The sequence below is a fragment of the Priapulus caudatus genome, unplaced genomic scaffold (assembly GCF_000485595.1).
Source record: "Priapulus caudatus unplaced genomic scaffold, Priapulus_caudatus-5.0.1 Scaffold74, whole genome shotgun sequence".
Taxonomy (NCBI): domain Eukaryota; kingdom Metazoa; phylum Priapulida; class Priapulimorpha; order Priapulimorphida; family Priapulidae; genus Priapulus; species Priapulus caudatus.
This window is the reverse complement of record NW_014577135.1, coordinates 38,686-59,336: the sequence shown is the minus strand read 5'-3', so window position 1 is coordinate 59,336 and position 20,651 is coordinate 38,686. Positions and strand designations below refer to the sequence as shown.

General features: G+C 47.8%; 2 protein-coding genes across 2 annotated transcripts; both read left to right on the top strand.

Annotated features, from left to right (window-relative positions):
- Nucleotides 1-5,654: 5,654 nt before the first annotated feature.
- Nucleotides 5,655-7,564, top strand: LOC106821450. The gene is made up of 3 exons (XM_014826263.1): nt 5,655-6,071; nt 6,157-6,482; nt 7,495-7,564. Exons 1-3 carry the CDS (start codon nt 5,655-5,657, stop codon nt 7,562-7,564), a joined length of 813 nt encoding a protein of 270 aa, XP_014681749.1.
- A 2,713-nt stretch (nt 7,565-10,277) lies between these two features.
- On the top strand, nt 10,278-11,994 carry LOC106821449 (uncharacterized protein K02A2.6-like). The gene is made up of 2 exons (XM_014826262.1): nt 10,278-10,322; nt 10,750-11,994. The coding sequence occupies exons 1-2, from the start codon at nt 10,278-10,280 to the stop codon at nt 11,992-11,994; spliced, it is 1,290 nt and encodes a 429-aa protein (XP_014681748.1).
- The last annotated feature ends 8,657 nt before the right edge of the window (nt 11,995-20,651 follow it).

Genomic DNA, 20,651 nt, shown 5'->3' with positions numbered 1-20,651 from the left:
TGTTATTATTATTATTTTATTATTATTACTATGTCATTGATCATTTTGAAGTACAGAATAAAATGTGATGTCGGCCATGTTGAATTCAATATGGCCGCTGTAATTATAATTGGAACTTGTGTGTCTTGTTTTAATATGAAAGAGCTTATTAACCTGCGCCAGTCTGCAAATTTTCACGTCTCTATATCTTCCGTGAACGGAAAAATTGCTAAGTTTGTAATTTTTATGGTGGCCATTTTGAATCCAAGATGGTGGCCAAAAACGCTCTTGGGTCACATGCATCACGTTGTTCTATGAAATAGTAACCCAAAGTACGTCTGTCAGCAATTTTCAAGTCTGTACGAAGATTATTAACCGAGATATAGCTATTTTTTAAGAAATAACGGCGGCCATTTTTGAATTCAAGATGGCGGCCGAAGTTGTAATTGGATCGCGTGTGTCCTGTCTTTAAATGAAAGAGCATACAAAAGTATGCAAGTGTACCAATTTTCATACTTTTTTCACAGTTTGAATGATTTGGATGGTATCCTGACCTAACCGACTGTACTACTACCACGATGCCACATAGAAAATCACCCAGTGCGCCAATTCCTAAAGTATGTGTGACGACTGCAGACATTGCTGAAGTTGGAAGCATAAACATATTGAGTACATCAAGATGCAACCTAAAATTCTACCTCTAATGTATCGGCCACTTGGGGATATTTCAAGGGTGCATGCAACGTCTCATCTTGATATACTTTGGAAGAAGTCTCTCTTGTTAGGCTCTCATAGGCCATCGTGGTCTGGGATGATGCAGATGTTACAGCACGGTCAATATCCAGGAAACTCATCTGTGATAGTTCTGCCCATGATTGATCTTGATCCTACAGACTACTCTTGCATCTACTCTATGGTAAAATTCGTTTCATCTCAGGTAATGCAGAATAACGTTACGCCGGTTATCACATTTGACCAGCCTCGATCTGTTCTGGAAAGCACTGACAATAATACGGTCACGGCCAGGTGACCATTTTCTACAGCACAGTCCTGCGGCTGGGGGGGTTCCACACTGAGATGAGCTACCTTGGTAGCATATTGGTCATCTGATGGCAGGGTCGGGACTGCAAGAAGTACTTGAGCTTACGTACGCTAGTAACTCCGTAAGCCACATGCTCACTGGTAAGGCCGTGTCCCGAGCAGCGCGTGGACATATGCTGTAATACATGTCTGGAATAGCCTAGTCAGCCACTAGGTGGCGACACACGTGGCAGTAGATGGGTGTAACGTACACGTGTATACACGAGGCAGTTGGGCAGTGGATAGGGCACGGAGCACACGTTTCTGTAGCTGATTAAATGCTTGTGTAAACGTTCTCCACTGGTTCTGGTTTTGGCTATGACTTCGTGGCTGTGCAGCACGTAACATGGTGACAGCGGTAAACTGAATGAACCATGCACATGATAGGACATTTGTGGAAAGCTGTGTTATAGCCTGGAGAAAGATTCACAAGTCAAATGGAGGCGCGCATGACACGTGGTAGTGAGCCTGACAGGCAGGGCTACAACTTCGGCAGCATAAAGCCACCACAGCCCCTAACTTTGGAAGAAGACAAGGTATGGAGTTGGAAGCTTTTTAAGAAAAGATGGGACAACTACAACCTGTTATCTGGGCTACACACGAAAGACCGTGCGTTTCAGGTGGCAATGCTTGAGAACTGTCTCGCTGACGATGCAATGAAAACGCTCAGTGGGTTTAGCTTTTCAATGCCCGAGTCACAAAGAACTGTCATTGAAATTACAGGGAAATTTCAAGAATATGCCATAGGTGAGGTGAATGAAACCATGGAAAGATTTTTATTTCACCGGCGTTGTCAGCAGGAAGGGGAGGACTTTGATCACTTCCTGGCAGACCTCAGAACACTGGCACAAACCTGTAAGTTTTGCAGCGCGTGCGAGGCCTCTATGATAAGAGACAGAGTTGTGCTGGGAATAAAAGAAAATGAAACGAGAGAAGACTTGCTAAAGATAAGAAAACTTGACCTTGACCCGGAACCCAGCATCTTAATGTTCGTGATGGTGCGATACCTGTGGTGATGGCCAACAGGAGAGTCCCCATCGCGGTGCGACCGAAACTAAAGATGGAGCTGAGGAGGCTGAAGGAGTTAAATGTCATCAGCCCGGTTGGGGAGCCGATGCCGTGGGTCAGCCAGATGGTAGTTGCGCACAAGAAGTCTGGAGCCTTGAGGATATGCATTGACCCCCACGAGCTGAATAAGGTGCTCCTACGTGAGCACTATACGCTCTCCGTTCTCGACGATGCACTACATGAGTTGAGTGACTCAAGTGTATTCTCGAAGGCGGATCTCGCCTCGAGATATTGGCATGTTAAGTTGGACCGTCAGACGTGCTTTGAAAGGTTCCGATGGCTGCAGTTACCTTTCGGTTTGTGTGTGTCATCAGAAATTTTGTAGAGGAAGCTGCTGGAAGCCCTCAGCGATCTACCAGGGGTGCTCTGCATAGCTGATGATGTGGTAGTTCATGCAAGAACCATGCAGGAGCATGATGAGAGACTGGGGAAATTTCTAGATAGGTGCAGGGAGGTAGGAATATAGCTGAATTCTGACAAGATGGAAGCAGAAGTGAATACCTTGACCTTCATGGGCCACCGTATCTCGGCAGAAGGCCTGGTCATCGACGATGAGAAAGTGTCTACAATCAGAGATATGAAGGAACCAGGTGGGTTGGAGGAGCTACGTAAGATTCTGGGGATGGTCAACTATTTGGCAAAGTTTGTCCCCAAAGTCACCACATTAATCCATCTACTCCACAACCTGCTGAAGAAGGATGTTGCGTGGACGTGGTCCACAGCGCAGCAGGACGCGTTTGATCAGGTGAAGGAAAGGATCACAAAAACGTCAGTGTTGGCTTTCTACAATCCGGCTAAGACCCTCACCCTAGAGAACGACGCGTGTGAGTATGGGCTGGGATCTGCTCTGCTGCAAGAGGGCAGGCCCGTGGCGTATGCAAGCCGTGCTTTGTCTGAGACTGAACGCCGCTACGCCCAGATAGAAAAGGAGATGCTGGCCATGACGTATGGATTGGAAAAGTTCCATCACTACACTTTCGGGCGAGAGGTAGAGGTCTGGACGGACCACAAACCGCTGGTCGCGATTTGCGCAAAGCCACTTTCGAAGGCCCAGAAAAGGCTACAGAATCTCATTCTGAGGGCACAGAAGTACTCATGCATACTGTTTGAAATATAAAGCGGGAAATGAGATACCATTGGCAGACGCGCTGTCTAGAGCGCCTGTGACAGATGAAAGATAGGGTTAAAAACAGGGGTACTATAATTTTTGGAATAGCCTCTTACCCTGACGTTGACAATAGTCTCGCGCGCGTGGGGGATTCTGGGATTAGCATTATCGCATTCCGCCATGTTGAGTAATTAAAACTCGTTCGTTCGGGACTTCGTCGTCTGAATTCTTTTATTAAGCATACTCCATCCTTTCAGACTCTACTACTCCACCCGGGTTACATTTGGGGGCTCGTCCGGGATAAAGCTTTACAAAACGTGTCAAGATGTCGACGCCAGAACTACTTCTCGAGATCCGGTCGGAGATGTACATGTGCGACGAGGAGACGTTAAAGGCTGTCGCTACCGCAGCGCTTGATGGTTTGGATGTAGTGGATCTGAGCCGAGCCAACTTGATAGAACGGATGGAGAAGAGGATTCGGGCGGGCGAGGTCGACCCCGACGGAGGTGTCGAGTGGTTGACGGACGTAGTTCAGTTCTTTGTAGAACGGACGCCGACAAAACCCAATGCCAAGGTCGAGACCAAGGTTGAGTCGGCTGAGGACAAATCGGTGCTGGCCGAGGCTGCAACTGTAGACTCCGGAGATCGGTCTTCGAAGCATGAGGCTAGCACTACTGCTACCACTAGTACCGCGGCTAGCGCAAGCGTGAAGTTGGTTGGGTACAGGAAGGACTTCAAACTTTCAGGGACGATAGGTGATGAGGAAGGACTCAGCTACCTGAGTTTCGTTCGCCAGGTGGACGCCGGTAGGCAGAAGGGGCATGCGGAGGTTCGGAGTGGGCTGCTCTCCGGCGCTTGAGTTGGTGGAAGGAATTGTGCGTGCCATTAAGCCGACTTGTCGGCTGCGTGGGTATGTCGAGGCCTGTGGTGCCTTGACGTTAGCGAACTTGACACGTATAATTCGATCTTTCTTCCAAGAACGCACACCTACGGAACTGTACCAGGACCTCTGTGCGTTGGGTCAAGGTCAACGCGAGTCGGGCCAGGATTTTTTATTTAGAGCCTTGGCTATCCGCCAGAAGATCTTATTCGCATCCTCTGATGATGGTGAGGCCCAGTATTGCGAGAAACTTGTTCACAAACAGTTTAAACGCTCGTTGTGTACAGGGCTCCAGGATGATACCATCCGCCTGGAGCTGCAGAACAAGATCGACGGTTATGCCACTGACGAGACTCTAATTGAGGGTTTCACGGCAATGATCCGCCAACAGGCCGAAACACTAGCCAAGCGGGGCCCCACCGCCAGGGTCAATTGCAAATCCGTGCAATTACCCGAACTGACCGATTCGCCTCAGCAGATGGAGTTGTGTGCCGCAGTTAACTCCCTCCGCGTCGAGGTTCGTGAGATGAAGCAGCAACTGGGGCTCGCCAATGCTGTTACTTCGGCCAAGGAAGGGGCAGAGCGACCAAATCAGCGACCATCTAACTGGTCTAACCGCATGACGAAGAGAACCTCGAGGCAGTGTCCACACTGCAAGGCGACCAACGAGACCAAGCGATGCGTTCATTGCTTCAAGTGTGGGAAGGAGGGTCACCGAATGTGGGACTGTCCAGCAACACCAGTGTCGGAAAACTAGAGACGGTCACTCACGAGGGGGGTAGGGTGACCCAGGACAATAAAACCCCACTTGAACTGTTTGTGTTACCTGCCGGACTGTAATTGCTGGCCGTGTGAAACAATGTTCGGGGTTGTCATGCCGGTGTTTATTGTTCGAGGGAAGTGTCAAAGGAGACATTGGCAGGAACACAAAGTGTTGTGTGTACTATAAAGGACAGTAGCTAAACACCAGGGGGCACAATGTAAACTTACATCGGCAGAATTGCGGGGGTCGGTTCATGGTCTGTCTCCTCGGGGAAAACAAAAACTGGTTCGGTTGGTGGGTGAAAGATGTATGGTGTCGGTGAATTTGGATGGGGTCCAACACGGAGCCTTGTGGGACACCGGGGCTCAAGTCAGCTTGATTGAGAAGGGCTGGTTGAGAAGCATTTTCCTGGAAAGCAGATCCGAAAGATCAAAGAATTTTTCGATCAGGGTTGCTCATAAATTCAGCCAGTGGGACCAAATAGGTATTGTTGGATGGGTGGAATTAGACCTGACTGTGGAGGAGGGTAAACCATATTCAGTACCATTTGTGGTGACTGCTGCACCTTTGGAGCACCCAGTGGTAGGGTTTAATGTCATCCCTTATCTTGTCCGTGATAACCATACAGGTGATTTGAAGTCTATTTTCCAGGAAAAGCCACACATTGTCGAGCCATTGGTACAGCTGTTGAGAAAGGAAGAGGATGGAGAGGTTGGCGTTGTGCGTTCGGGTAGACAAAACTTAATGGTAAAACCAGGGACTTGTGCAGTCTTAAAATGTTTTGTAAGTCGGGAGGTGCCTTTGGTGGGGAAGTTGCCATTTTTGCGCCTGGTGAACTTGGAAGTAGAGAAGATGTTGAGATTCCGGAGTCCCTTGTAAAACTGACTCGTGGTTCGGTCTGCTCGTTCAATGTCCCGGTCAAGAACAAGTCTAACTCTCCTTTGTTTATTCGTAAGGGCTCTTGTTTAGGCAATCTCAATTCAGTGAACTCTGTTGTGACCCTGCGGCCGCCTGAGACTTATGAGACTGACCCTGGGACAGCGGCCCGTGAGACGTCAAGGGGGACTGGTGATTGGAACGGCTATCGCCCGACCAGGACGTGGAGTCAAGCCAGGAGGATAAGACTGGAGATGGTCAGTGGGATCCCGATGTTGGATCTTGACGAAGAGCTGTTGACACGCGATCAAGGTGAGGCAAGTAAGACAAATGTTACGTCGAGGCAGTGCCATGCCTTTCCTCGGACGATAGTGATTGTGCGGTTGTGTTCCTGATCTACAGTTAGATTTGAAGCTGTTGGACGACGTACCAGTTCAACAACCATACCGGTCCTTGCCTCCACCACTGTACACTGAAGTCAAGGATTATGTCCTTGATTTGTTGAATAAAGGGTGGATCAAGAAGTCGGACTCCAACTACTCATCTCCTATGGTCGCCGTCCGGAAGAAGTCTGACAATTCGCTGAGATTGTGCATTGACTACCGTGCTTTGAATAGGAAGACCCTTAGCAGCCAGAGACCTATTCCCCGAATACAGGACACTCTGAACCGCCTAATGGGTAGCCAATGGTACACAACTCTCGATCAGGGCTCGGCGTATCATCAAGGGTTTGTGAAGCCAGAGTGTCGGCATTTGACAGCATTCATTACCCCGTGGTCGTTGTTCGAATGGGATCCGGATTCCGTTCGGTTTGAGTCAGTGTCCCGGAACATTCCAAACCTTCATGGAAGAAACCCTATGGGATCTCCGAGACAAGTGTTGTATTCCATACCTGGATGACGTGTTAGTATACTCTCCGGATTTTGACCGCCATCTCGACGACGTACGTCAAGTCTTACACCGCCTTCGAGGGAAAGGGATAAAGTTGAAGTGCCGGAAGTGTGTAGTGTTTAGAAAAGAATGTCGTTTCTGGGCAATTGGTCGGAGAGAAATGGCACGAGAATGGACCCCGCAGATCTGGAGGCAGTAGTGGCGTTAAAACGCCTGAGACCCACAACAGTTGGAGAAGTACGCCACCTGGTGGGACTTTTGGGTTACTTCCGCAGTATATTAGTAAGTTTCAGTCTGAAGGCAAAACCGATTCTATGACCTGCTGACCAAGGAGGAAGAGTCCCGCCAGACGAAGAAGAAGGGAAAGACGAAGAGAGGGAAGACTGGGACGGGACAAGTGTCTTCACGACAGTCGGTGACTTGGACTGACCTCCATCAATCTATACTTGAGGAGTTAATTGATGTATTGACTAGTCCCCAGGTTTTGGCATTCCCGGATTTTGAGAGTTCCTTTGTCCTTCATACTGATGCATCTCAGGAAGGTTTGGCAGCCATTCTGTATCAGAAACGAGATAACAAACTGGCGGTCATTGCTTTTGGTTCACGTACCTTGACACCAGCGGAGAAAAATTACCACTTACATTCTGGTAAACTGGAATTCTCTGGCACTTAAAATGGGCCGTTTGCGCAGATGTTTACGGACTATTTTGTACCTATTGCGTCACACTGAACGTGTACACGGACAATAAACCCCCTGACCTATGTGTTGACCTCCTGCCAAACTAGACGCTACACGACAGAGATGGGTGGGCCGAATGGCTGACTTTAATCTCTAAACTGTTTTTACAGCCAGGATCGAGGAGAACCACAGAATGCCGGATGCCCTGATCCGAGGGTGCCATTGAATGTGGAGGACTAACATCCAAGATCCGCTGCACCAGGAACGCAAGATCAAAGAACAATGTGAGAGCCGATGATGGTGGACCGGGTAATCGCTGACACTGGTCGGAGTAAGTTGTCAATTCCAGGTCACCGTGAACGCATAGAAAACCGCAGGCATGGGGCTATAGGTGACGCCAACTCCAGATCTTGCGACAATAAGATGACCAGCAAACGTGACGGGACTTAGGATGTGGAATCCAAACCTGCAAGAAGTCAAGAATGGTTGCAATAGGAGGACCAAACCTACCAGTGAAACAATGACCGACAGGAGGCGCCACGGGCGTCCTGATATATTGGGGCGTGATTGGAGCGCCGACTAGAAATCGGAATGAGGACTGGATGACATTCTTGCATCGCAGGTCTCACTCTTCGGCAGATGGATCCAGGCATCACCCAGTTATGTATTCCCCCGGGTCACTAGTCCGGAAGCGTGTAGCCGTCCTGCCCACGATTATTGCTACATAGAGAAGTCATGGCGGACACCCCTGGTACGGAGAGAGTTATCAGCGTTGTGGTTCGAGATCGGTTTCACTGCCTGGGATGGCACGGTTGATCGTACACACTATGTGACCAAGCCAGTCTGTAAATGTTTTGAAAGGACAAACCCACCACACATAAAACGCAGGCGTGAAACTGATGTAAAACGCAACTCCAGCTGCGTCACTGTCTTGCGATGGAACTTAGTCAGATAGATATTTTCTTTCACCTAGAGATAATCCAAGGAGGCACGTATGAATACTCTATGGTAGTTGATCTGAGCACCTTTACTCGTTCGCTTGCCCAAGCTAGATCCCCACGTCTGGGCAAGCAAGGCTGGGAAGACTGCAGCCGCTGAACCGTACACTATTCAATGACTTGCACTTCTCAGGTTCGAGTGTTTCCCTGACCCAGCGATTCACCACCGACAAGGGTCAGGTAGACGTTTCGACAATAGCACATTGTTCGCCAGGCCTCATGAACACCAGAAGTGTGGGAGTGGCTGCACTCCTAGGACGACCACCCTGATCACCCCTGGATAGCGGGAACGGCTTAGTGCGATGAGAATGCAATCGCCAACCTTGTTAGAATGCTCCGAACTTTAGATCGGGAACAGCTAAAGTCAGCACTGGAAGCTCAGTTAACCGTCTGGTTCTTGCATACAATTGCACTGGCATGAGGGCGACGGAATTCTCACCGTCTTCTTCGGGTCTACTGTACCTCATCCGCTCTCACGCCGCGAGATTACCTTGATTTGTTTATTTGGCTTGGACTGCCCGGTGGCCGAGGGACCCGCAGAAACAGTGGTTTGGATAAGGAATGCAGGCAGGCATATCGAGATGGCACGGAAGAAAGGCTTCACCAGGCCGCCCGCACACATGTCCAACAAGGCAATATGACAAGGCGATTTCTAGGCATTCGCATTAGAAGACTGGAGACCGAGGGTCTCTCGTACCGTAATTTGCCAGCGGGCCCGAGCGGCGGGGAGGGCCTAGTGAAAAACCTAAGATTCTCTCAATGCGGGAGAGGAAAGATGTATTGTCCAGTAACGCAGACTCGCAGGATCCTCGGAGGATGCCCCAGTTTCAGCGAAGCGTCCAGCCTCGAGAGTGGGTCGTTGCGCGCATTGCGCCTGCTTCTGTTCTTCATAGGAACATGTCTGCCTTCCGAGTGTGACTGAGTTCACAGTATGCGAACGCTTACACCCGGTGCGAAAGACTGGAAGGGTCAAACCACGACATGTATAACGCTCGCATCGCACCAGGGGGAGCTAGATGGATAAATCTCGCTTCTGGCACAAAGGCCGAGTCCGTCAGCCAGCAACGGTGTGTTGGACAGTTGACTTCATCCAGTTGATGAGCCACACGAGATTTGTCCGTTCCAGTCACACCCAGGACAGAAGTCAGGCCGAGGACAGAGATCAGCTCCGACGAGGCAGTCGGCCAAGTTAACGGACACGTTGTCCATAGACTAGCGCCGCCGGAGACCGGAACAGTCCGGAACAGGCAGAAGAGGCCTCTAGGGCGTCACTTCCTGAGGTGTCACAGCCAGTCTCGGCATTGACAGCGGACCGCGAGGAGGCGCCGGGCAGAATCGACGGATCGGAGGAATTAGGATTCGGGATACTTGGAGAGGTCGCGTCTCGTGAGAGCGCAGAAGGACAAGGAGACCACCCCGGCTGATTGACATCGAGCGGGCTAGGGAACCCTTCCTCAACATCCGCCACAGGCCTGAGTCGATGCAAAGGTGGGGGGCGGGGGAGGCCGTCCAAATGATGGATGCCTACCCTCCAATCGTATTTGGCCTAAATTGCGAACACACCGGGCTGACTGGGGGGGTGGGTCATGGTCACATTCACCACGCTGGACATCCACCGTTGGGACCAACAGCCCTCTTAGGAGATTTGTCATGCGACTGTTGCCAAGAACGGCTTGCACCGCGGTTATTGCTGGGAGATGCTGACAGGAGAGAGCATGGTTATTTTCTGCAATGTTTATAACTTGCCATGCCTAGACAGTGCGCACTTCTCTCGGCTCTTTTTAGGTGTTCTTTTTGACAAAGGTTGTTCTTCATGAATTTGTTCTTTTGGGTTGCTGATTAAAGGACTCGCTCAGTCCTTAGTTTCCAGGGTTGAGGTGTTGCGGGGGGTGTGGGATCTAATTTGGAAGGAGCCTTTCTGTTGTTTTTTTTTGCGTATCGGGCTTTGGAGTGTCATGCCTACTTTTAGCTGCACATTCCTTGTGGAAGCAGTGTTGGAGGTATAGCAGTGTTGTCTATTTGGACAATACATGTTTAAAGGATGCCACTTGAGCAGTCATGTTCTACTGTTTGGTCTAAGGAAGGCAGTAATCTCCTTAGACCGCTAGGTTTTCCACCTTAGCCCTTTCTAAGCTTCGTGCAGCTTCGTTTGTTGAGATTTGTTTTGATGGGGTTTCGGCGGTGTCCGAATGTCTGCGGACGACATTTTGAAAGGCTGGGGACGTGTGCTGACAGAGAAAGAGTAGGGTTAAAACAGGTACTATAATTTTTGGAATAGCCTCTTACCCTGACGTTGACAATAGTCTCGCGCGCGTGGGGGATTCTGGGATTAGCATTATCGCATTCCGCCATGTTGAGTAATTAAAACTCGTTCGTTCGGGACTTCGTCGTCTGAATTATTTTATTAAGCATACTCCATCCTTTCAGACTCTACTACTCCACCCGGGTTACACGCCCACTTCACAACAAACCCAGAAGGAGGTTGTGAATGTGCACAACATCACGTGCCATCCACTGAAGGATGAAAGGTTACTTCAGATCAGCGGTGCTACGTTGTCAGATGACACCCTTGTGGCCCTGGGGCAGGTCATCATGAAAGGATGGCCTAGCGAGGTAAGGGACTTGACAGAGAGTCTACGTTCGTACTTTAGCTACAGCGACGAGCTTGCCGTTCAGGGTGGAATTATCTTGCGAGGTGGACGAATCGTCGTCCCAGTCAGTCTAAGGAAAGAAGTGAAGGAGAATGTGCATCAAGGGCATCTAGGAATAAACTCGTGTCTACGGAGAGCCAGAGACCTGATCTTCTGGCCGGGTATGTCGGCAGAGATCCGACAATATGTGGAAGCATGCGGTACATGCGCGACATATTCAGTGAAACAACGTGCAGAGTCACCAGTCATCACGGAGGTACCTCAGAGACCTTGGCAAAAGGTGGCATCGGACTTGTTGTCGTGGGCAGGCTGTGATTACCTTGTCACAGTGGACTATCATAGCAACTTTTTTAAGGTTGACCGGCTGCGTGAGACAACTGCTGAAGCCGTGATTATGAAGCCTAAGGGGCACTTCTCGAGATATGGTATCCCTGACACAGTCGTCACGGATAATGCTGATCAATTCACATCAGCGAGGTTCCGGTCATTCGCACGTGGCTGGAAGTTTCACCATGAGTTAATCAGCCCTGGCAACAGTCAGGCCAACGGGGCAGCCGAGGCTGCTGTAAAGATTGCGAAGAGGCTCATGAGGAAGGGCAAGGCCTCTGGGGAAGACCCGTTCTTAGGTCTTCTAAATGCTAGAAACACACCAACAGAGGGGATGTCAACCAGCCCAGCTCAAAGGCTGCTGGGAAGACGCACAAAGACTGTTATGCCCATCAGTGAAGCAAAGTTGAAGCCTGGGTATGCTGACTTGATAAGGAAGGCACAGTCTAAAGAGAGAAAGCGGATGCTTAGAGAGAGCAGGCGTAACTGCAGGGAACTTAGCCGGCTCGCAGTTGGTAACACTGTGAGGATGCAGCCGCTGGTTCCCGGGAAGAGAGAGTGGCAGGAGGCAAGAGTGTCAAAGCAGCTGACAGGTCGCTCATTTGAGATGCCTACGGAACAAGGAAAAGTCTTCCGAAGGAACAGACGCCACCTCAGGAAGTGTGACATGTCAGCACACTCGCTGCCGCCTTAACCAAGCTGAGCCAAATTCCGCATTGCCACAGAGAGCGACAGCCAGCCACATGAGCCACGACAAGAGCTGCGACAAGCGACGTCGCCAGCGTTTCCTGCGCAAGTGCCAATCGCACCCCTTTTTGACGTACCTCAGCCACCATCAGCATCGGCGGTTGGCAAAACAAAGATGGCAACAGTCGCCGATGTAAAGACAACCAGATTCGGCAGAACTGTTAAAATGCCTGTGAGGTTTAGGCAGTAACATCAGTAGTATCGGATGATAGAGTGTCACGTCTTATGTTAAGCGGTTTTATTTTATTCAGCTATGATCGTTCATTTATGTAACACGTATCGGTGGCACAAGAAGGTATAATTTGTGATGTATTGATGATATGTGATATAAGTTAAATTCTTGTAAAGCGATAACGTTAAGTCATACTACCAATGAGGACTGTGAAAATAGTTAGTTTTGTGTTCTGGTATTTTAATAATTTGGGTTGTGTTATTTTGATGACTTAAGAAGTAGTGTTGATTAGTGTTGAGCTAGATCGAGTTTTTCCAAAAGGGGAAAGATGTTAAGTGTTGTAATACATGTCTGGAATAGCCTAGTCAGCCACTAGGTGGCGACACACGTGGAAATAGATGGGTGTAACGTACACGTGTATACGCGAGGCAGTTGGGCCGTGGACAGGGCACGGAGCACACGTTTGTGTAGCTGATTAAATGCTTGTGTAAACGTTCTCCACTGGTTCTGGTTTTGGCTATGCCTTCGTGGCTGTGCAGCACGTAACAGTAGACGCTGCACTAAACACCATTCTTATTGCTGATGCTTACAATGTGCCCCTACCGACCAAGGAGACAGTGGCAGCACAGACCCCCGAAGGAGAGACAGAGGGTTTTGATGGTCCCACCAACGCTATACAAAAAGATACTGAAGAGACAGATTTGACAGAGGTAAGAACATTGTATGACAGGGCAATGTCTGCCACGATGTCAATAGAAGAATATGTGTTCTGCTGATGTTTTAAGGAGAATCCAGAGAAAAATGAGTGAGATAAACCAGAAGAGGACAACGAGAACATCACTGCTGGGGCTACAATATATGGAGATAATAGACATACTGCGTAGATTCCTAAAAGCTGAGCGGAATGGCAACTGGAAATTGCATCTTCAGTCCATACGAGAAATTTTACAAATTTTCGCTGCCTTGGGCCACAATATGTATGCAAAATCTGCATACTTATACTTGCAAATGATGCGTGACTTGCCACAAACACATCCAGACGTCTACAAAAAGTTTGAAGAGGAGTACCACGTAGTGAGGCGAAGTGGGAGGTATTGGGCAGGATTATCAACAGATCTCATCATCGAGCAGGTTCTAATGAGAAGTTTGAAGACAAATGGGGGACTGACGAGAAGAAAGGGGATGACAGAAACACAACGCTTGATATGGGTTCTCTCAATGACCAGCATGTGCAAACATCAATGAAGCCATGCAGCAGCTGAATGGGGTTTCCTATAAAACAAACGAGCAGCACAAGGACTGTTCAAAGGCTCGTCAAACCAGAGATGTTAATGACACTCGATATAACCAGCTTTCTTCGAGAGAGAGACCCATTTGTTGAGACTATGTCACTTTTCAACATTGTCAATGGCATGTCAGCACAAGATGGCGTCAATGTTGAGAAATCCAGACGGATTGGTGAGAATATTCTTGCCTCTATGGTCGACAAATTAGTGGAAGAGTTCACGTTCCGAAAAGCTGACTAAGCAGTTACCATCGCTTCCAAATCTACAATGAAGATCAAAGAACAAGCTGTGAAAGTAGACCCGCAGCTGATATTCCAGAGACTGGTCTTTGTTGGTGAGCACTCAGGAAATTTGCCATCACTATTCAAATATGAGCTGTGCGGTCACCCTCCTGCCTTGTTTGATTCTTCGGTCTTCCAATGACGGCCAGAAAGCCAGCCCTCGCCGATGCTCTGTGGAACATCGTAGAAGAAGTGCAACGAGAGCCCAGTGGAGCTATGCACTACGTCCTAGATGGTGGTGCTCTCCTCCATCGACTTCCATGGCCAAGAGAGTCCACATATGATGACGTGTGTAAAATGTATGTTACATACGTTGTGCATACGTATGGACTTGCTGATGTTGTATTTGACGGCTACAGTGACAGGCCAACAAGAAAAGATGGAACACACATCAGAAGAACAGGTGGCGTCGCAAGTGTTACAGTCAATTTTACGGGTAGTATGGTCATCCAGACGAAGAAGGAGGAATTCCTGAGCAACGCCACAAACAAGCAACGCTTCCTGAACCATCGAAGTTCTGAAATTCAGAAGTCTAGTTGTACCACACATCATGCGAATGACTCATGCGGACGTCCTCATAGTGAAGACTTCCATATCATCCGCAAGATCTCGTGACACTGTTTTGGCTGGAGATGACACAGATTTGCTGGTACTACTACTCCATCATGCTGAAATGGATTCCCATGAGCTGTTCTTTGCACCTGAATCCAAACAGTCCTCACAAAAAACAAGATATGGTGCATCAAAAAAGCAAAAGAGGTACTTGGCCCATTAGTGATTGACAATATCCTGTTCGCCCATGCCATAGTCGGCTGTGATACCACATCTCGTCCATTCGGCTTAAGGAAAGAACTAGCTATAAGTAAACTTACGAATGATGCAACGTTTTAGCAGCAGGCCGAGGTATTTATGAAATCTGGACAGGCGATTACCAAAATCAGCGAGTCCAGAGAGAAGGCCCTAGTTGCACTCTATAGTGGTGACAGACATGAAAAATTAGATGACCTGAGATACAAGCGTTTTTATGACAATGTCGTGAAGTGCAATGCTCATGTAGAGCCACAGACGCTACATCCATCATCAGCAGCGGCAAGGTATCACAGGCTCACAGCTGTCGTGTGTATTATCAGGTAATGGAATAGAAAGGAGAAGTTTAAATGAAACCTGATGATGGGGGATGGCGAGTTGTGGACAATAATTACCTGCCAATACTGACTTATCTACCTGCAGCACCATCAGAGCTTCTAGATATTGTGTATTGTGGTTGTAAGAAGGACTGCTCTTCAAGAAGATGCAGCTGCAAGAAATATGGCATGCCTTGTACAGCAGCCTGTACGGAGTGTCGTGGCACAAGCTGCTCTAACGCGCAAATACCTGACACCACTATATTGAAGACTAAACAATGTACTGTTATATAATGTCCTTGCATGCCGAGTATGTTTGAAGAAATTTGCAGTTTAAAGTCTTCTGATACAAAGATGCCAATGAACAATTCTAATTTCGTAATATATGGCAATCAATAATAATGAGATAAAGATGTACATAGTATTTGTTATTGTAGTCTAAAAAATTAACCATTTGGCAATCCGAATAAGAAATCCTCATGCAAGATGAACATTTATACATATAATTATAGCGGCCATATTGGATTTATGCAAATTAGGGCAGCCATATTGCATTTTCGCATGATAGGAAGTGATCCATTTTTATTCTAATATAGGTAAATGCATTCTCCATGCCAACAATCATCATAATAGTACTTTCATTTACTCAAATACCGGTATATCCTTGGATAGCAGAAATATTGCAAAATAATGAAAATTGGCGGCCATTTTGGATTTATGCTAATTATGGCGGCCATATTGCATTTTTGCATGTCAGGGAGTGACCCATTTGCATTCTAATATAGCTAAACGCATTGCCCATGCCAATAATAATTAAAATAAAACTTTAAATCACTGAAATATGTCTTTGGATAGCAGAGATATTGCAAAATGATGGAAATTGGCGGCCATTTTGGATTTATGCAAATTATGCAAATTTGCGTGGGAGGATTTCTTAGGACTTTTAGGATGGTGTTCTGGGGTCATCACAGAAATGCCTTGTGAAAAAAAAAAATTATGTTGCTTTTTTAAGGTTGGCTGCAAAAATGACGTAGACGTGATGCGGCCATGATGCCGAGGCGCGCCGAGTGGGAGGCGCGCCGAGGCGGGCCGACACTTTGTGTCTTCCAATCACAGCGTACGCCGCACCCCTCCGTTATAATTTCAAAGGTGGGGACCCATCGACGTACGGAATCGCCGATCTCAAGAACTAGGGCATTCTGCTAGGCTAGAACGGTTTCCTATACGATAGAGTTTGGCATTTTCGCATCTCCGTAATCAGAATAAGCCCCGCCTTCTTCGTTGATGGGCATGAATGGGGCGTCAACGACGTGACCAGTTACTGCGTGTAGGTGTTTGGCGAGACCGTTTGCTTTTCGTAAATAATGAAAGGCCCGGCCGATGCATTTTGCATCGAAGTGGAAAAATTCGGCATTTTTACCCGCTTTCGGAAGTGAACGAGTGCGTCATTCATTGAACATTGAAGTTTTTCTTAAAATTAAAGAATTCCGAAAATCCCTGACCGCGCTACTCGATTGTTTTAGCCAATGAACGTAGCTGTGTGTGTGACGTCTTGCCCGCGTGTTTTATGCTTGGCTTAGCGGCCCTCGAAATGGATATCGGAGGCAGGCACCTCGCAACACGCCTGCTTGTTTACATATAGCTTTGTCACATCAGGATGGGCCGTGTCAGGAGTTCTGCGCTGATAACCTCGTAATTTCTCAGAATTTCTTAAGGTGCATGGAACATTTTATCAATTTATTGGTGTCAGTTAGTCACGGATTTGTGACAGTAAGTACTAACCGTATATGTTTCACATACGTTCACCTATTTTGCACACATGCGGTGGATCATTGTGAAAAATTTTGTGAATATTTATTTTTATTGAGACGTTCCAAGTGCCTGTGCTTTCAACAGTCTTGTACGTCAATGCACGTGCGTCAAGAGCCACAAACTCAACACAATTTCATCTCTGTTATTGTTTACGCCTGAATGCGTGATTGATCAGGGAGGGGTGCATGTAAGAGGGAGACATTTTCTGTGGGGTTCCGAAAAACACAATTCCACTTGACAATTTCATGGGCCATTTCAATTGGAAGCTCGGCATAATGGACCCCCAACAAGCCCTTTGACTGACTATTCAAAAAATTGAAAGGTGTGTATATTGCTCTTATTTAGCCGCCGATAGTTCTTATTTAGAACAAAGTCTTTATTGTTATCTTCTAAAACTACAGACCATCCGCTGACCGCTGTGGAGACGTGCGCTGGGCATCGAATTTCGCGCCGCCACGTCTCCACTGCGGACAGCACTTCTACCTTGACACATCCCCGCGGTTCGCGTGCGCATATCCGCGCGAACTGGGTCTCATCCGCCGCGCAAGCAGCTCAGCGATCCACAGCAAAGCGGATCCACGCAATCTTGTATCATGTTTATGTACTGTGCCTAGCGTTGCGGCCTCGTTAATCATGTTGCAACCCAAAACAACTTTTACAACAATTTTCGGGATGCAACTTCGTAAAAAATAAGCAAAAAAATATCATCATACAATAAATATAACACACACGCAGCGCACGCACGCACGCAGCGCAACGCACGCACGCAGCACGACACGCACAGCCGCGCGCGCACACGGCGCGCACACACCGCAAGCACACGCACGCACCAACATGAAAAATTTGTGATACAAAAACGATTAGTAGGGGCCTACTTTCTGTCAAAGTAACTTTTAAATCATTTCAACACTCCACTACGTCCCTCACAGGCAATGCATCTCACTCTCGTATAAAACCACACCAATATATACACATTCACACATTACACCCATATTCACACACACACACAACTACACACACACACACACACACACCACACACACACACCTACACACACACCACACACACACACACACACACACACACAGAGACAACACACACACCACACACACATGCACACACACACACACACACAACACACCCACACACATTACACCACACGCACACACACATGCACACACACAAGCACACACACACTACACACACACACACACACACCACATCACACAGACACACAACACACGCGCTCGCGTCACAGGCACACCCACACGCACGCACACATACACATGTTTGGCTATGTGCTGTGCGTGGCGTGCGTGCGTGCGTGCTAGCGTGCGTGCGAACCCTGTGGTTGCGTTGTGCTGTTGTGCGCTGCTGCCGTGCTGTATGTGTGTGTGTGTGTGGTGTGTGTGTGTGTGTGTTGCTGTGTGTGTGTGTCTGTGTTGTTGTGGTGTGTGTGGTGTGTGGTGTTGGTGTGTGTGTGTGTGTGTGTGTGTGTGTGTGTGTGTGTGTGTGTGTGTGTGTGTAAAGGGGGAACTGATCCGAGTGCTCGGTTACATGTTAACGGGTCTGTTGCTACACGGGCTGTCAAAATGGAATGACTATAGCCTGGCATTTCAACCCATACTAGGCATAGGCATAGATTAATTTAAGACCGTAATTTTTTTTTCGAATCCCATCACTACGAGTCTAATTTGGTGTTTCGGACGTTGCTTGAGGAAATGCGCGCATGTTTCCGTGTATCTTGTTTAGAGAAATCATATGGAGGCGATTCGTCATGAAAATTGCGTTTTGCTAGTGTACGACCGTGGGAGTATTAGCGACAGAAGATTTCTTAGACGATATTCGCCCCTGGAGTGTGATTTGCCTCCTGCAACGTGCGTGGGAGAAGTACGGGCGCGTGTGTGAGCGGGTACGCGTGGGTGCGTGCCATGCAATATGCGCCCGCGTGTATACTCACAAGATAGTTATTTGACAACGGGAAAGCGGTAAGTTCGTGAGCATGAGAGATGTTGTTAGACTGGGAATGATCTGAGAAGTGAATGGTGCAATAGAGGTGCTATAACCTATGGCGGCGCAGTGTGGCGGTGTGCGTGGGGTGCAATGAGGCTTTCCTCCGCGTATGGCGAAGATAGGAATGCTACACGGTTAAAAATGTGACATAATATCAGGAGTGTATCACTCCTGATAATATGGCTAGTAAAATGTTAAGCGCGTGCCAGTACTCACCAGTGCTTTAGAATAAACTGATTGCTAGGTCGGTCGCTTATATTATATTGTAGTCGGGTCCTGAGCGGTATGCCCTCGTCCATATTAGCGGGATTGGGTGGTTTGGCAAACCGGGTGTCTCTTTAGAGTCTTTACCGACGGGCTCTGCCCATAGATTAGTCGCCGAGATCACACTTGTATGTGTACTCGAAGATCATACTTAATACATCTGGGAAGGGAAAACTTCCTAGCTATTGAAAATTGTCTCTAAGTCTGTAGGTAGGTAGGTAGGTAGGTAGGTAGGTAGGTAGGTAGGTAGGTAGGTAGGTAGGTAGGTAGGTAGGTAGATAGATAGGTAGATAGGTAGGTAGGTAGGTAGGTAGGTATAGGCCAGTATGTATGTATGTAGGTAGATAGGTAGGTAGATAGGTAGATAGGTAGGTAGATAGGTAGGTAGGTAGGTAGGTAGGTAGGTAGGTAGGTAGATAGGTAGGTAGGTAGGTAGGTAGGTAGATAGGTACGTAGGTAGATAGGTATGGTAGGTTTGAAGGCTGAATCAGGTGAATGCTCCGTGGGTAGGCAAAAACACGGGGCAGCCCATGGCTGGCAGCGCTCTCTAACATAATTTGTTGCCTGGCCAACCTGCAATGCACATGTGTCTGGCAATGCATAGCAGATTACGTGGGTGCGAAAGTGATAACACTTGATATCATTTGTTCAGAATGCTACGAAAGTCAAACCAAGAATAGAAGAAGACTTATGTATAAACGTCTTAAATTTTGCTATGCACAAATGAATTTATCAGCCAGATCCCACCAGGACACCAGATGGGAGAGGTGTTCTATTTCAGCGCCGTTACGAGGAGATTACGGTAAACGCATGATAATTATCCTCCTCACATACTACTTGACTAATCACGCGTCAATAAACTCAATAATTCACAGAGAGAATAGCTAAGACATGTGCTCTATAGGTATGCTAGAATTATATTATGCAAATGATCTCCTCGTACCGGCGTTGAATTCATCATACTCTGTGAATATTGAGTTTATTGACGCACGATTAGTCAATATAGCAAATATATGCCGCGCGGAAGTGATTACAGATGATTAAATTTTCTAAAACTTCCTAGATACCTATAGACACATGTCTTAGCTATACTCTCTCGTGAATATTGAGTTTAGTGACGCCACGATTAGTCAATATATTAGCAAATATATGCGTACCGTAATCTCCACGTACCGGCTGAATATAGACGGACTCCCCCCAGATGAGCCCTGTCGCACTGCGGCACTTTGTTTCAATCGGTGCTTTCAACCTGGTATGGTGGTCGTCTGGAGGGGCTTTGATACGTTCTGCGGCTAAATGACAACTAAACCGCACCCCTGGAATCATTGCAGCTTCACCACAGTGCTGCGTGCGGTCGTTACTTAGTCAATGTGCGCTACAAGAGAAATTCGGTCTGCGAATATAACGGAATTTTCCCACTATACTACCTGCCTGCGTCCCTACCTACTTACCTACCTATCTACAGATCTACTACCTACATAGTCTACCTACCTACATATCTACTACCTACCTACCTACCTCCCCCATACTACCTACCTACCTATCTATCTTACCTACCCATACCTATCGACCTACCCTACCTATACCTACGTACCTATCTACCTACCTACCTACCTACTACCTACCATACCTACCTACCACCTATCCTACCT